The sequence below is a fragment of the Amphiura filiformis genome, chromosome 2 (genome assembly GCF_039555335.1).
Source record: "Amphiura filiformis chromosome 2, Afil_fr2py, whole genome shotgun sequence".
Lineage (NCBI taxonomy): Eukaryota > Metazoa > Echinodermata > Ophiuroidea > Amphilepidida > Amphiuridae > Amphiura > Amphiura filiformis.
Genome location: NC_092629.1, coordinates 52,710,947 through 52,727,980, shown reverse-complemented (window position 1 = coordinate 52,727,980; position 17,034 = coordinate 52,710,947). Strand labels below are relative to the sequence as shown.

The 17,034-nt window shown below is 37.0% G+C and overlaps 1 protein-coding gene across 1 annotated transcript in view; it reads left to right on the top strand.

The window, feature by feature from the left end:
• The window catches only part of LOC140146369 (methyltransferase-like protein 27), a 39,750-nt gene extending 28,482 nt beyond the window's left edge, over positions 1-11,268 (top strand). Inside the window, exons 5-6 of the mRNA XM_072168192.1 lie at positions 10,698-10,790; positions 10,982-11,268. Of these exons, the coding sequence (XP_072024293.1) occupies positions 10,698-10,790; positions 10,982-11,166 (278 nt within the window). The 3' untranslated portion in view covers positions 11,167-11,268. The remainder of the gene's footprint in view (positions 1-10,697; positions 10,791-10,981) is intronic.
• Positions 11,269-17,034: the final 5,766 nt, after the last annotated feature.

The following is a 17,034-nucleotide window of genomic DNA, read 5'->3' as shown; positions in this document are numbered from 1 at the left end:
CGGTATCCAAAGATTTTCGTCTGAATATCAAAATCGTGCATAGCACATTCCCGGGTATTGATTTTAGTATCTCTGGTGTACCAAGTAATTATTAGCCAGGCGATGTCGGTGTGCAGTGGGTAATGCAAAAAGTAGAAATTCGAGACAAATTGAGGGCGTTGCTTTGGAGCAAATCACACATTATGGCTTTAATGCATTTTTCATGCTGTTTCCAAATATGGTTGTCTGCAGTCCATAAAAAGACCCAAAATGGGCTGACGTTTATAAAAGTGGTTAAAGGCCCATTCAGTGATTTGCTCATCTGGACGATCGTAAAAATCATCAAAATTTATATTTTGTACCTTTGTCATTGTAATGGTTTTCTTCGTTTTTATGCAAAATTTTTCATTTCAAAACAACCCAAATGATAATTTGAAAGACTTATCCTTCACTTTTAAGCGATTTAAAAACAATTTTATTTTTTTACACTTGCGCTGGAATCACTGAATGGGTCTTTGATATTTGACTTTATCAAAGAAAGAATTTAGACAAAAGAAGAAAAAGTGGCATCTCTAATACCAGAAATGCTGTGAAATACTTGTAAACATTAAAATATAATATACAAATACATACTGCCATGAGAGATTCTGGTTAAAACTATGGGCCCGAGGTGAGATCAATAACTATTTTCCTGAGGGACGCAGCCCCGAAGGAAAATAGTATTAATGATCTCAACGAGGGACCATAGTTTTAACCAGAACTTCGAATAAAGGCAGTATATATTTGTTTTATATACTTCATTAATATATTCTCTGTTCATTGATTGGTTAAAAGACAATTATTTGACGTTTTGACTCTCCAGCTTCTATCCTGAGTGAACAGCACGACCAATTTAAGCACAACCTATATTTTGCCCTTCAAAAAAAAATCGAATAGGCTAAAATCGGGTTAACCAATTACAACAGCGCGAAATCACGCTATGGCAATTTCGTGTGCGTGAACTGTTCCGTCGCATCGAATGCGCGCACGCGGAAGGCATGGTCATTTACGGCTCATCCGGGACATTGAAAATACTATTTACGGCTTATAGAGATTTACGGATAGGAGTACTGATGGTAGAACTATTTTGGTCATGTGATCCACTTTTAACCAATCAATGAACAAGAATATATTAATGAAGTATATAATATAATTAAAGACAGAGATAAAAAGAATTTATAGCGTCTGACGTCATCTGTCAATCAAATTCGAGCACGGTTTGTTTACAAGTGTCGTGATGATGACTTGCTGAACGCGGCGGTATAACCGGGCGCCTTGTTGTTAATTTTGCACCTTCAAATATGCAAACCATCTCAAAAGTTAGGTCTTTATAGTAGGAAACTTTCTTTCGCGAAGGCACCATGTCAGCAATGTCTAGAAAAGCTGCTTTTTGCGTACGTAATTTTTCGCCATTTGCTGCTATTCCTTTTCTCCGATCAGCACCAGATAGATCGGTTTTCCTTTTACGCGCTATTAACCTGTAAACCAATCAAGGATCGAAATTGACAGTGACATCAGACGCGATAAATTCTTTTGATCTCTGTCTTTAATTATAGTAAATGCAGGTTTTGTAATACTTTAAATTTTAGAAATATGATTTTGTTCCTTTTTTTTTCAATTGCCCGAAACATATTTTCATAATTTCTTATCAAATAATTTCAAAACATTTTAGAAAATACCACACAGCCAAAGAAGGTAATCACATCTATGTTTCCATAATCTGTGAGTGATGTATGTCTGTGATAAGAAGTTACACTCTTAGAAAAAGGGGTTCTTCAAGGGTTCTTCAAAATGATATTGGGTTCGTTCACGAACCATGCGCGCTTGAAGAACCTTCAAAGGTTCGCTAGAAGTTTCAATGGGGTTCTCGCAGTAAAAAATATTTAAAAAAATTTTTCTCCACAGCTTTAGGAACCCATGTTTTACTTGAAAATGGTTCACGTATTACATACTGAAACGCAGGGCAAACGCTATTTAACAAGCTTTAACACCACAGATTTTATATTTTCAAGTAAATACGTAGAATTTTCTGCCCGTACACCTTTAAGGTGGTACTACACCCCTGGCCAATTTTGTGCCTATTTTTGCATTTTCTCATAAATTATAGCGCATTGGTGACAAGTAAGATATGTATATTATAGGGCAAGGACTACAACTACTGCACTGGAAATTTTATTTCAGCACAGACAACAGTTTTGGACAACAAAAATGAGGGAAACCAATATTTGGTCAATAAATCAATTACTACTTGTCTTGAGTCACTGAAATTCCGATGTAGTAACTCATGGATTCCTTGCCCCTATACGCCGTAGAAGTGACGTCATAATAGGATTAACTACCATAGCAATAGATGAATACAATTTTTGAATAGACAGCCCTGCACTACAAGCAGATTGCACTAATCACCTGTGTATGTCAGCAAACATAGATTGGATACAATACCGCTCTTTTCAAAGAGACTAATCTTACAGGTGCTAGAAACCAGCCTTTCTTTGACATCTATGGTTCAATGCATCGGTACCGCGTGAACGTTGTAGTGAAGGGCGGTATAGTCAAAATTGTATTCATCTATTGCTATGGTAGTTAATCCGATTAACTACGTCACTTCTACGGCGTATAGAGGTTATCCACGTTACTCGTGTGTGACTTCTAACAAAAGGCGCTTGTTCCCGTAGTATTCCTCATTCAAACCAATTCAATGCACGACCTCGGAGTTACTTGCATGACTTTGGCGGGCTATTTTGAAACAGTCATGGTTGCACATGCAGGTACTTCTTTTGAAAATCCTAAACAAGGTATAGCAGTCGCTGAAACAGCAGTATGCAGCTTATAAAACACGGATAACCTCTATAATATAAACTCCTCAACAAAAGTTTGGAAAGCTTTTTCAAGCATTTGTATCTCCAATTATTTGTGACATATTCATATCGTGTTGCATATCACTAGCTAGCTACAATACTCCCCTTTACAATGACATCCCATTTGAAACAATAACATTTTTCATGGCTGAGTACACGCCTTGTGAATGTAGTGGGGTCTCAAACAGAATTTGCCAAATTAACCATTATTCTGTGCTCAAACAACGGTAGCCACTAACCTCAATAGCGGGTGGAAAAACCACAGGCAGCCACAATAGTCAGGCACCTTCTCCCCATGCTGCTCACCGACCTGGTTACACGTTACTGTGGGATGGAATTCCATTCTTCAACAAGGATTTGTCACAGGTCATTCAATGTGGTTGCATATGGGCTTCTTTGGCACGCACAGCACGATCAAGCTGGTCCCACAAGTGTTCAATCGGGTTGAGGTCTGGCCCCCGGGTCTGGCCTGATGGCAGGCCATTTTGACTCGACTCCCATATTCTGTAGGTATAGTCGTTGACTATCGTGGCTATGTGGGGCGAGCGGTGTCATCTTGGAGGATTGCATTAGGTCCCAGATTGTGAAGTGATGGGATTGCAGAATTTGGCAAATTCTTTTTGACACCCCACTACATTCACAAGGCGTGTACTCTGCCGTGAAAAATGTTATTGCTTCAAATGGGGTGTCATTGTAAAGGGGAGTATTGTAACTATCCATTGATATGCAACACGATATGAATATGCCAAAAATAATTTGAGATACAGATGCCTGAAAAAACTTTCCAAACTTTTGTTGAGGAGTTTACATATCTTTTGTTACCAGTGTTTTATTTGTTTTTGAGAAAACTGCAAAAATAGTCACACATTTATCACGGGGTGTAGTACCACCTTAAGACCGCACTTTTAAAGATAATTTCTAAAGTATGTGTTACCATACTTCAAATAACCTTATTGCAAAGGTTCTTTGACGAACCATAGGGTGCCATATATGGGAGCAAGCTCGAAGAGCCTTTAAAGGTTCAACAAAGAACCTTTTTAATAGGGTTCTTCAAGGAACCCTTATCATGAAGGTTCTTTGAAAAACCGTAGGGGTCCATACGGGACAAAAATTTTTAGAACCTTTAGAGGTTTAATAAAGAACCTTTGTGATAAGATTCTTCAAGGAGCCCTGTCACAAAGGTTCTTTGGAAACATTTTAGAGGTTCCTTGGAGCTCCTTTTTGATATGGTTCTTCAAAGAACCCCAATGTAAAGGTTCCTTGGAAGAACCCTTGAGGATTCCATATACGGGACAAGGTCCAGAACCCTTAGGGGTTCCAACTTGCACCCTTTTTTTCTAAGAGTGTACACAGTAAAAGTTAAAAGCATTAATTTTAATTTGTACTTTTTATGTCAAGCATATCTAGCAGCTGCCAAATCTAGGAGATAACGCTGACGAAACTTCGGCCAGGCACAAGTGACCTGCTGAAGGGGGTCGCCGTAGATAGCTGGTCGGGGCATTTGTACAGGTCAGGCAAGTGTACGTGTAGCCAACAATGGGGCTTATTACCCTGATCGGAACCGACTGTAACGAGGTCTTTTATCGTATGCCATCTGTCCGCCTTTACCGGATGAGCAATGGGGATATTTTATTGGTCCGGCCGGGAATTGAACCCGGGACCTTAAAGGAAAGACATTAACAAGTGTGCCACGCTATTTCACTATATACCAATTCACTTTGACAAACAGCGGGTTGGGGGTTGGGGGGGTAATGGGATTTTATTTTTCCTGATTAGGGGAGGGGTATGTGAAATTTAACAGTTGTTCCCTATACCAGTATCCTGGAAGGCCTTTTGTAGACGGTAACAATACTAACCAGACATAATAATGTCTAATGACTTATTGATACTTCATTTTCTTGAACATGTATCACAATGAGAATATGGAGAAAACCTTCTGAATCTGATATTTACAAACACTAGCTGAGCAGCAATACCTTCCCTCTAAGCTTTTAATCCGATAAGCTGATTATCATTCTATTTGTTTTCATGAATTGGAAGACATTCTTTGATGTATTACTGAGCTCAAACATCTGAAATTACTGGAGCGTGAGCCACCCAGGCTGGTGGCTCAGCATAGTATTTTATTAACAGAAGGTTTTCTCCAAATTCGTTTCCTAATGCACACTGACTGTGCCAAAAAATACGCACTAAAAGATACGCTCAAAGTGCAATTCCTTTCATGATTAAAATGTGGAACGAAAAATGTCACATATGTGATAGGTGCCTCAAGAGTCACATTGTCATGAAATGCTAGTAGATATAGTTTTTAGTGTGTTTTTGATCATTGATTAATATTTGATCTTTGATATTTTATTGCTATGATGTTTGAGTTTGGATGGGGTGTGTGTGACGTGTTGGGTGTGTGTGTGAGGTGAGGGAAGTCAATCTCTTTGCATTATACTGTTGTAGTACTAATTTTGGTACTATGACTATGGTAATTGTAGGTCAATTATTTATTGGTGATATTTGGTGAGTGTGGGGGTGTGTACGTGTTGCATGCAGTTGTGTAAATGCAAGTGGCAGCTTGTATGAGCGAGCAAGGAAGGTTATTTGCATTTGAAGTGTCTTTGTTTAAAAAATATTGTCAATTTATATTTATGCCATTTTTTATTTTTTATCTGTGCAATGTATGTAATTCAGCCTTTGGCTGCGAAATGCAGTTTTCTAATAAACCTTGAATAAAATAATAAAAATAAATTTGTTCCACAGCATAGTTCAGCATTTCAGCTTCAATATGGCAAAAATTTTCACGTGTTGGGCGCGCATTTGTAGGCCTACAGTAACCTTATTTTGTCGCCAAAAGGTGATGGATTCAATTTTGTTTTGTTTTTAAGCCATCCAGAGGTGGATTTAACGAAAGGGGTCCTGTCAGCAAACTATCCGGCCCAGGAGCCCTTCTAGAACAGATCCTTAAGGGGAGGTGCAGTATTTGTACTATGTGAATTATTTTGACCTAATATAATGTGTTTAGAAGCTCTATTTTACCATATTTTACTCAAATATCCCAGCAGTTTGTACAAATACTGAAGGATTGAAAGAAAGTGACCCAAAATGACGTTTTTTCCATGGCTACTATTTTGATGTGCAAATATTGTTCAGAAATGTCATAACATTCTGGATATGCTTGATGCTTTTTATTGCTACAAATGATCTTTATATTTTTTACCTAATTGATCATTATGGAACGTTAAGGTAATGGTTGCCATGGATAATAATTGGATATTGTCAAATACATCATAATTATACCAACAGTTTTAAGATAAGAAGGAACCTGCATTAGGCCCCCCAAAAGATAGTTTGCTTGTCCTCCACCGACCGACGACCCTAATCTGGAAAACCTGGAAAAAGGTGTTGTTGTTTTTTGTTTTACTGTACAAATGTGAATAGGCCTGTCGACCCTAATTTTGGAAATTTCAGAAAAAGGTTTTTTTCTTTCAACCTTTTTTGACATCCTGATTTTTTTTTAACAGTTTCTACACACTTTTAAACTGTTTTAAAAACATGAATGAAGTGGTATACAGTAGAGAAATATCGCTATTTGGGCTATTTATTAAGCTAATTAAAGCCATATACAGTCATGTTTTGGCTATGACCTTTAAAAAAGATATTTGAAAAAATAAATCCTGACCGACCTATACCAAATTCTGAAAAAGTTGTGGAGGACAAGCAAACAATCTTTTTTTTTTGCTGCCTTAAGGGGTGGGGTATGAACCTTTGGACCGTATTTATCGTGGGACATTAGAGCACATCAGACATATCAAATTGAATTATGAATACGAAGAATGTCCTTCTCAAATAATTTTGATTTTTTTTTTTTAAATTCGCAATGTAATACAGATTTTACGGCAAATGATTAAAAATTGATATTTTTGATATTTAACAGTACTCGAAGTAAACTTTATAAATCTGATAATATGTACTTAAAGTAGGCCCTATATCAAATTTTAATAATTTGTCATAAAATTTGTATTACATCGTGAATTTCAAAAAATGAAATTTATTGGATATCAGAAAGACATTCTTCGTATTCAGAATGCAATTCGATATGTCTGATCCCTTAATACGAGGCCTTGTTGTTATAGCAACAAATCTGTTGGTAATGATAATGCGTAAGGCGCCTGCATAAACTGCCATTACAATATATATTTTATGATTTGCAATTATTTGGAAAATGACAAAGATATATCTGTATATTACGCATACTCGCATACTTTATTTCCACTTACTTTAATGAGGCATCCGTAATACGTTTCTTGTTAAACAAAATAATATGCTGTATATGGCTAAAATATAGAAAGCTACCATTATACCATTAAATCAGCAAAGAGGAATACACATGAATGCTTTACAAGTACCTCACCTGACTCCAAAATAAACCTCATATACAAGAACAAACTCATTTGGTTAGTTAAATTCCAGTGGCGTAGATTTAATTTTTGGCTAAAATGGCCAAATAATGAGGTTAATTTGGTCAGAAACCCACATACAGGCGTCAATATGGGAGGGGGGGATGATTGTATGGACCACCTCCCTATCAAAATGTTGGGTGCTTTATACCCCCCCCCCCGTCCCCGGGATCTACGCCTATCCCTGGTTAAATTCAAAATCAAGAGAGGGGCATCCTATTTTAGTTGCTCAGGCTAGTTAAATTTTGGCCGTTCAGGTTAGTTTTAATTTTAAAATTTAAAAATTTTGGTTCCTGGCGCTAGTTAAATTTTGGTCCCTATATTAGGCTAGTTAAATTTTGGTATCTCAAGCAACATGCAGGCCTAGTTAAAATTTGGTCCCTCAGGCGAGTTAAATGTTGGTCCCACAGGCTTGTTAAATAAAAGAAAACAAATTCACATTTACGTAAATTTCCACTTTTTGCGGCAATTTTGCGCAAAATTTGTCGATTTTGCCCCCCCCCCCCTGAAATTCACTTTTCCCCCTCCCCAATGCTCCCGGAAAAATATTCCCGGTGCCGCCACTGTTTCTTTTCAGTCAAAATCCCCCTGTGTGATAAGCCCTCTAATATCAGTAAAAAGAGCAAAGTTGTACAATTATTCTGATATACCAAACCACCCAAATATATATTGGGTCGTTCAATGAATTCTTTTGTAGACAAAATGTCTTTTTAAACCAAGGAAATCAACTTTTTGATATCCAATAGCGTAGCCAGGATTTAAGTGTGAGGGGGAAAGCCAAATTATCGTCCCCATTTGTAAATATTGTGCCTATTTTTAGCCATTAGCCATTTCGACCACTAGATAAAGACGGGTACAGTCCGAAACCCCGTCACTCCAAACCACCGTTAGTCCGAATTTTAAGCTTACCTAACGTTAACCCTAAGCCCTGTTATGAGCCCTGGGGGAGGGTAAAATTGGGGGGGGGGGCAAAAATTTTTTGGCGAGCCGAAAGGGGGAGGGGCTCATAATTATTGCACAGCCCCTAAACCTAACCCTAACCCTAAACCTAAACCTAACCCTAACCCTAAAAATTCGTACTAGCGGTGGTTCGGACTGACGGTGTTTCGGATTGACGGGGAGACCCCCTAGAGACCTCTCAAATCAAGACAATCAATACCTGATTAAGTTTCAGCTAAATAACCATGTTATCAAAAATTACTTCAATGACTTATCCTATATAGAGGCATGTCAAATACCTATAATATATGATAATCAATCAAAGTAAAATGATTCCATTTTACTTATTATATGATGTATATTTTTAATGACCCATCGTCGATGCCATAAACAGCTGCCCGGCCGCGAACTATTTTACCGTAGTTAACATTTGAATAGGGAGCCCGTTTAAGCAACTGTATACGTGGTGTCCCGCCTATTAGGGTTAGGGTTAGGGTTAGGGTTAGGGTTAGGGTTAGGGTTAGGGTTAGGTTTAGGGTTAGGGTTAGGGTTAGGGTTAGGGTTAGGGTTAGGTTTAGGTTTAGGGTTAGGTTTAGGGTTAGGGTTAGGGTTAGGTTTAGGGTTAGGGTTAGGGTTAGGGTCTTAGGGTTAGGGTTAGGGTTCAATATTGCCGGAGATAGGGCCTATATACGTATTATCTAGTAATATAGTGTATCGTGTATATACGCTTTATTCCGTAATCAACAAGTATGATAGAAAGACGGCTTTCTGGCAGAACTACTCGTAGCATAGTGGTATAGCGTCTGACTATGGATCGATAGGTTGTTGGTTCGAACCCCGGTCAATCCTTGGTAGAATTTTAAATATAATATAGTTCGTTTCTTTTTGTTAAGTAAGAAGAAATACTTAGTAATAATGGCATGTGGAATCTAGCCTCATAATACATGTAATACTATACATTATGTATTATAAGTTTCTCCTATTCAAATGTTAACTACGGAAAAAAAATTCGCTGCCCGGCCAACACATTTAGAGAATGAATTTGGAGAAAACCTTCTGATAATTACAAACACTCGCTGAGCAGCAAGACCTTCCTTCTAAGCTTTTAATCCCATAAGCTGATTATCTATTTGTTTTCATGAATTGGAAGACATTCTTTGATGTATTACTGAGCTCAATCATCTGAAATTACTGGAGCGTGAACCACCCAGGCTGGTGGCTCAGCATAGTATTTTATTAACAGAAGGTTTTCTCCAAATTCGTTTCCTACTGAGCAGCGATAGAGTAGATATCTGTTTATTAGAAATATGAAAAGCCGACCATCACATGAAAACCTTGACCTTAAATTTTGACCTTTCATGGTGAAGATATACATTTTGCCCCGGCTCAAAGATCTACATTTTTTTGTTTTTTATGGGAAAAAAATAAATATCTTCAATACGAAAGGTCAAAATTTTCATATGATGGATGGCTTTTCATCACAGCTACAAACACTTTAAGTACATATCATTGGATTAATACAATTTACTTGTAAGTTGTAGGACTGTTGAATTCCAAAAATATAAATTTTTACTCATTTGCCATAGGCCTAAAATGTTTATTATATATATCGCGAATTTCAAAAAATAAAAATTATTTGATATCAGAAGGATTCCTCGAATTCAAAATGCAATTTGATATGTCAGATGTGCTTTCAGGTCGCACGAAAAATATTGTGCTAACGTTGCTACCCGAGCCCTTAAGTTACTTTATTTCTTGAAATGTGCTGAGCTGAACTTCCACTTCGATACTCAAAAACTCAAAAACATGATGAATGATGAATAAAAATATCCCCAATACCATGGGTGAAAAGTGAATTTCGGGGGAAATCAACAATTTGTGCGCAAAATGGGCGCAAAAGGGGAATTATCGTAATTTTGTGTTTTTACGGGGTGGCGGCATGTGGGGACAAGAGTTCTCACGGGCGGGGGTGGGGACATTCCTCCATCCCCCTGGTAGTAGGCATATACGGAATTTCCATTGACAACATATCATCGCAGAGCATCACATTGACCCCTCTATACCCTCGTCCCCAATAGTGGGGTAGCCGGGGGCATGGGAAGCTACCCCCCCCCTCTTTTCTCCCGCCAGCATGGAATAGCTGGCCGCAGCAGCGTAGCGTGGGTCATTAGTAGGGGGGACCGACCATGATTGGGGACACAGGTCTGATTGGGAGGGGGCACAAGTCGTTTTGGGGCATGTTTCCTATGGGTCCCCCCACACCCCTTCCCCTATGCTACGCCACTTTCTGGTCGTCATGATGACGTTTTATGATAATTTTTTGTAATTTTCGTTAAAGTTTGCCTCCCCATCCACTTGCCTCCCAGAAAAATTTATTTGATTGCATAACCAATATGAATTTAACTTCATTTTAAGCCTATTTCAATCATTACAGATACTTACGACGCGCTGTGCATTATGGGAGCCGTGTTGAAGGGTCACATTACCCTGAAATGTTTGCCTGAATTGATGAGAATTACTAAGAGTGGTAAGAAATTTAAGAAAAGTTGGTGGTTGTGAAAGCACTCTTGTTTGTTTACTCCATGACACTGCCTACGTGGCCCTACAGACTTTTTATTCGATGTAAAATATTCGATGTAACATGTCTACGTTATTTAATCTATTCTGCACCACCCCTTTAGTCCCGCCTGTCGTAACAAATTCAACTCTTTCTTTCAGGTGGTGTAATTGTCTTCAACGTTGCTGAAAAATACCTCAAAAGTGACCCTCAATTCCAAAACGGAAATCACGGGACCGTCTTTCAGAAGCACGTGGAGAATGGTGATTGGCTGAAATGGGATGAGCTAGAAGCACCATATCGCTATAGCGACAACTGCGTTATATTTAGAATTGTTGTAGCTTAAGGAATTGGATAGCAACGTTTGTAGGCTACAGTATATTTTTGTGGACCTGAGAGCGCATCAAACAGACACACCAAATTGCATTAGGCTGCGATCACATAGACGTATACGGGTATACGGTATTCGCTATACGAAATACGCTCATTCGATATGAACTCAGCCTGATGATCAGGCTGAGTTCATATAGGCGTATAGGGCCTACTTATGTGAACTCAGCCTGATCGAATGAGCGTATTTCGTATAGTGAATTCAGCATCGAAGTGGTTACGTAATTCTCTTGGTTACCGGATCACGCTACTTTGGTATGCCTTCGAGTGCCATATACTTTATGTGGTGATCATTTCGATCGTGGTTCATTACTCTAGCGCGTGATCCCGTTGACATAGTAACATTACGTAACTTCGATACTGAATAGCGAGTAGGTCAGTTTACCAATTTTCTTCGTCTAATTAAACAGTAGACTTCGGTTGTATATATAAATGCGCATATATAATGCGCACGTGACCAGATGGCCAGCGCCATATTTGCATTACATCACTGTCAATCACTGAAATGGCGATCATTGAAGGAGTGGCTACAGTTGTGACCTTGTTTTGTGGCTAGCACTGGCAAGGAACATTGGCTGGAGGTTCGATGCTATAAATTTGCAAGGATAAATCATGGATATCAAAGGATCATGATTATTGCACAGCACCCCCCATGTACAAACATAACTAATGTTTATTTATTTATTTTTATTTATTTATTTATTTATTTATTTATTTATTTATTTATTTATTTATTTATTTATTTATTTATTTATTTATTTATTTATTTATTTATTTATTTATTTATTTATTCGACGAAAACGAAAACCCTGTTCTATTTTGAACAAATTTGGAAACAAATTTTTCCTGTACAAATGAATGCCGACCCCAAATTTCGGAAATTTCATGACAATTTTTTTTTTGGTATTTTCTCAAATTGAAATTTATTTACAGATTTTTGTGATTTTTGGGTTATTTAAATTTTTTAAAATACCAACCGACCGAACGACCCTACTTGAAAGGTCCGTTCGCCCGTAGAACAGGGTTTCTCTCTTTCTCGCCTTACTTATAATTTTATAAATATTATTTGTCCCCCCTTCCCCCCAAACCACCCTCCCCCCCCTTACACTCATAAATTAATTGTTTTTTTTGCTAACTTTCCCTTCCGTGTAAAGTAAAACTTTATAAGCCGGTTGAATCAAACTGAACAAAATTGACGTATACAATTACAATATAATATCATGACAATAATGTGTATGACGGATCTAACTTACTAGCTGAATAAACCTCAAAGCATGGATCACATACGTGATTGTACGTCAAATTGTCAAATATGACGTATGAGCGTGATGTATAGTATACGAGTCTTCCAGTCGGGATGATTAGATCATGTACAGTCATCTACGTGTTTATACTCTAAATTGTACGTCAAAGGTTGACAAAGGGTGTACAGATTACCGATTTAGCATGGGGACACAAAAGGTGCTTAAAACACATTTTGAATTTGGTTTTTTGTCCATTTGCGAGCGAATGAGTAAGTTAGATTTGTGGAGGTCGGGCGGGGACATCTAGCCTATTAGTTTGAGAGGGTCATTATGCCGAAAAGGGCTAAAGTTATAGTTTCCTCAATTTACGTTATAATTAGAGTTAAAATTAGGGTCAGAGTTATGTTCATTGGCGGCACTACGGGGGGTACTTATCTTGACTCCCAAATAAATAAATCCATGACCCTTCCTTCCGAAGAAAATGACAGCCCCTAAGTTCCCTACGTGCAAACATTATCAAATAACATCATCGGCAGCTACCCAGTTCTGACCTTAATGCCAGTAAGAATCACATTTCGTCATCAATATGGCCAATTGCCACGCCCATTTAGCACGGAAATAATGAAATATAACTTTTTAAATCAGCTATATCTAGCTTTTCCGTCATAATTTTTTTTTTTCCGTAATGGAAAATCCAAATAAAGAGTTTATGTTTCGGGTCAAATTATTTTGCCCTTTGCAATCAATGCCACTATTTTGCAAAGCCAATTTTCCTTGTAACCTGTCATTTTCGCCTATACTTTTGCGTGTGGAATTTGTGCACATCCGGGTAACTTACATCGTTGAACACGGTATGGCGACTTGTAGATGTCACGTGCGCATTTATATATGCGCATTTATATATACCCGAAGTCCACTGTTAAATGCTTGTAACTTTACTTCTTGAGGTCACATTGCATTCAATGAGGTGTCATAATGTGCAGAATTATATAGTGCATCTATTAAAATAAATGAATTTACCCACATATGGTTTAGTTTTAAAATTAGGACGGTATACGCTGCACTAAAATCGAACACGCACGATTCCCACTATACTATACTATACTTATACTATACGCAGGTATAGGGCCTTTTCGAATAGTGCCCTCTTACAATGTATGTGACCCGGTACTATGAAATTACCTTGCTCGATTTAAGCTATACGCGTACACGTGCACCGTATACCCGAATAGTTTACTTTAATGTGATCGTAGCCTTATGTGACCCGGTACTATGAAATTGCCTTGCTCGATTTAAGCTATACGCGTGCACCTGCAAAACGTGCACAGTATACCCGAATAGTACTGATACTTCTATGTGATCGCAGCCTTACGAATACGAATGTCCTTCTGATATCAAATAATTTAGATTTTTTTTTTAATTCGCGATATAATACAAATTTGATAGCAAATTATTAAAAATTGATGTTTTTATATTTTCGATATCTAACAATCCTCGAAGTAAACTTTATGAATCTAATGATGTGTACTTATTAAAATTTTAAGGTCTTTTGGGGGAAATATATATCGTCATTCTTCAATGCAAAAGGTCAAAATTTTTAAATGATGGACTGATTTTCCTCCCAGCTGCATACACTTTAAGTACATATCATTAGATTGGTAAAATTTACTTCGAGGACCGTTAAATGTCATCAAAATATCAATTTTAATCATTTGCCATAAAATTAGTATCATATCGCAAATTATTATTTCAAAAATCATAATCATTTGATATCAGAAGGACATTCCTCGTATTCAGAATGCAATTCGATATGTCTGATGTGCTCTCATAATCCTCAAAAACTACTGCCTAAACGTTACTATCCGAGCCCTTAAAGCCATCTTTTGAAAAAATAATTGGGGAAACAAGAGCTAAATAACTGACCATATGCAGTCCTACTATGTAGGGCGTATTAATAAATTATTAATAAATTTTGATTTATATAGCACATTTTTCCAGAGCATGCAAAGCATTGTAATTTGCTGCCACTGGTGAATCATCATTATCACCATCATCAGATTGCACCGACTAGGTTATCCGTACTTAGATGTACTTACTATCCTGGTTAAGTCAAGAACACACTTCGTGAGTTACAAATCGAACCGTATGGTCCTTAGTTACTTCTATAGAATTTGGACCAAATGCAATTTAGACCTCTTTGTTTAAAATAACGCATCTCCCGAACGAAAGCGTTTTATCACACTTTGTAATTTGTTTATGAAAACTACGGCACTCTTCCGTATCACTGATATAAATTTGATATGAATCCAGTTTTACAATTTTAAGACTAAAATCACTGTTTTTTAATGTTACTTTTATTTTTTTAAATCTCTATGTATATGTCTGGTAATAAGCCAAATCGGTATTATAATTTGCAATGCATTGTGGGACAGGTTTTTTTTTTCAATTTTGGGACACTTTGCCCTCTGACCTATTGGGAAAATTGTTTGTTGTGCGTACAAAATATTTATTTAAAATGTTTCACTAGAAATAATAATAAATAATAAATGGATGAATAATAATTACATCAATTTCCACGATATATCAGAGTTCAAAGTGTCCCAAAACTGCTCAGTAAAACCGAAAGTTACAATGTCGATTGGGCGTATTGGTAAATCTTTGTAAGTTACATTGAATGACTGAAATAAATTCTTTATAAATTATACACAAGTTTATAATACGTAGATAGTTCTTCTTTCACCATGTAGAGTGAGTCAGCAGTTGATGATAGGCCACCTATCTTAGCTTTTGGGCCGCTATTTTAATAACGCCCCAGCAAACACAAAACGTTTTCGACATCATTCACAAAAGCTTATAAAAGGTTGTCAGAAAACGTTTAAATGTCGGGTTATATAAAGGGTATATTAAGGGTATAAAACGTTTTCATAACATTAAAAAACATTTTTTTCAATCTACTGCCCCAGGAAACACAAAATGTATTACAGAAAACGTTTAAATGTTGGGTTATATATAAAGGGTATAAAAACGTTTAAAAAAACATTTGAAGAACATTTCTGTGTTTGCTGGGTGCAAATATTTTAACATAATGTTATTTTAATTTTGACAAAATATTTGGCAAAAAATGTTTGCAACAATAGTTTACAATAACATTTTCAAAACATTTTTAAAATATTGTTATAGTGTGTTTTCCTACAAAACGTTTTAAAACGTTTTCATGACATTTATATAATATAACCCGACATTTAATGTTATTAAAACGTTTTTACCAAAACCCAAACCGAAAATATAACTTATTTAAAACTGTTCTGTGTTTGCTGGGGCCAATCACAAAACGAAAGAAAATATTGTGCTGCTTTGTTGTATGAGCAGCGGCCTCGGTGGTCTATGTTTAAGGGGGTACTAAACACCCCTGCCCAATGTTGTGCCTATTTTTGCATTTTTCTAAAAAAATTATAGCGCATTGGTGACAAGTAAGATATGTAGGGCCTAGGGGCAAGGACTACAACTGCTGCACTGGAAATTTTATTTCAGCACAGACAACAGTTGTGGAGTGACAGTCAAAAATGAGGGAAACCAGTATTTGATCAATAAATCAATAACTACTTGCCTTGAGTTGCTGAATTTTCAATGCAGTAGTTGTAGTCCTTGCCCCTATAATATACATATCTTACTTGTCACCAATGCGTTATAATTTTTGAGAAAAATGCAAAAATATGCACAAAATTGGCCAGGGGTGTAGTACCCCCTTACATTTACAGCCATCAAAAGGTAAGTGATATATTGGCCCCAATTTCAATTTAAGCATTAGGTAGTTTATCAATGCCAACATCTACTGCTGATATTAGGTAGTTTATCAAATGCCCACATCCACTGCTGATATTAGGTAGTTTATCAATGCACATCATCTACTGTTGATATCAGGTAGTTTATCATTGCCAACATCTACTGCTGATATCAGGTAGTTTAACAATGACAAGATCTACTGCTGATATCAGGTAGTTTATCAATGCCAAGATCTACTGCTGATATCAGGTAGTTTATCAATGCCAACATCTACTGCTGATATCAGGTAGTTTATCAATGCCAACATCTACTGCTGATATCAGGTAGTTTATCAATGCCAAGATCTACTGCTGATATCAGGTAGTTTATCAATGCCAAGATCTACTGCTGATATCAGGTAGTTTATCAATGCCAACATCTACTGCTGATATCAGGTAGTTTATCAATGCCAAGATCTACTGCTGATATTAGGTAGTTTATCAATGCCAAGATCTACTGCTGATATCAGGTAGTTTATCAATGCCAACATCTACTGCTGATATCAGGTAGTTTATCAATGCCAAGATCTACTGCTGATATCAGGTAGTTTATCAATGCCAACATCTACTGCTGATATCAGGTAGTTTATCAATGCCAAGATCTACTGCTGATATCAGGTAGTTTATCAATGCCAACATCTACTGCTGATATCAGGTAGTTTATCAATGCCAAGATCTACTGCTGATATCAGGTAGTTTATCAATGCCAAGATCTACTGCTGATATCAGGTAGTTTATCAATGCCAACATCTACTGCTG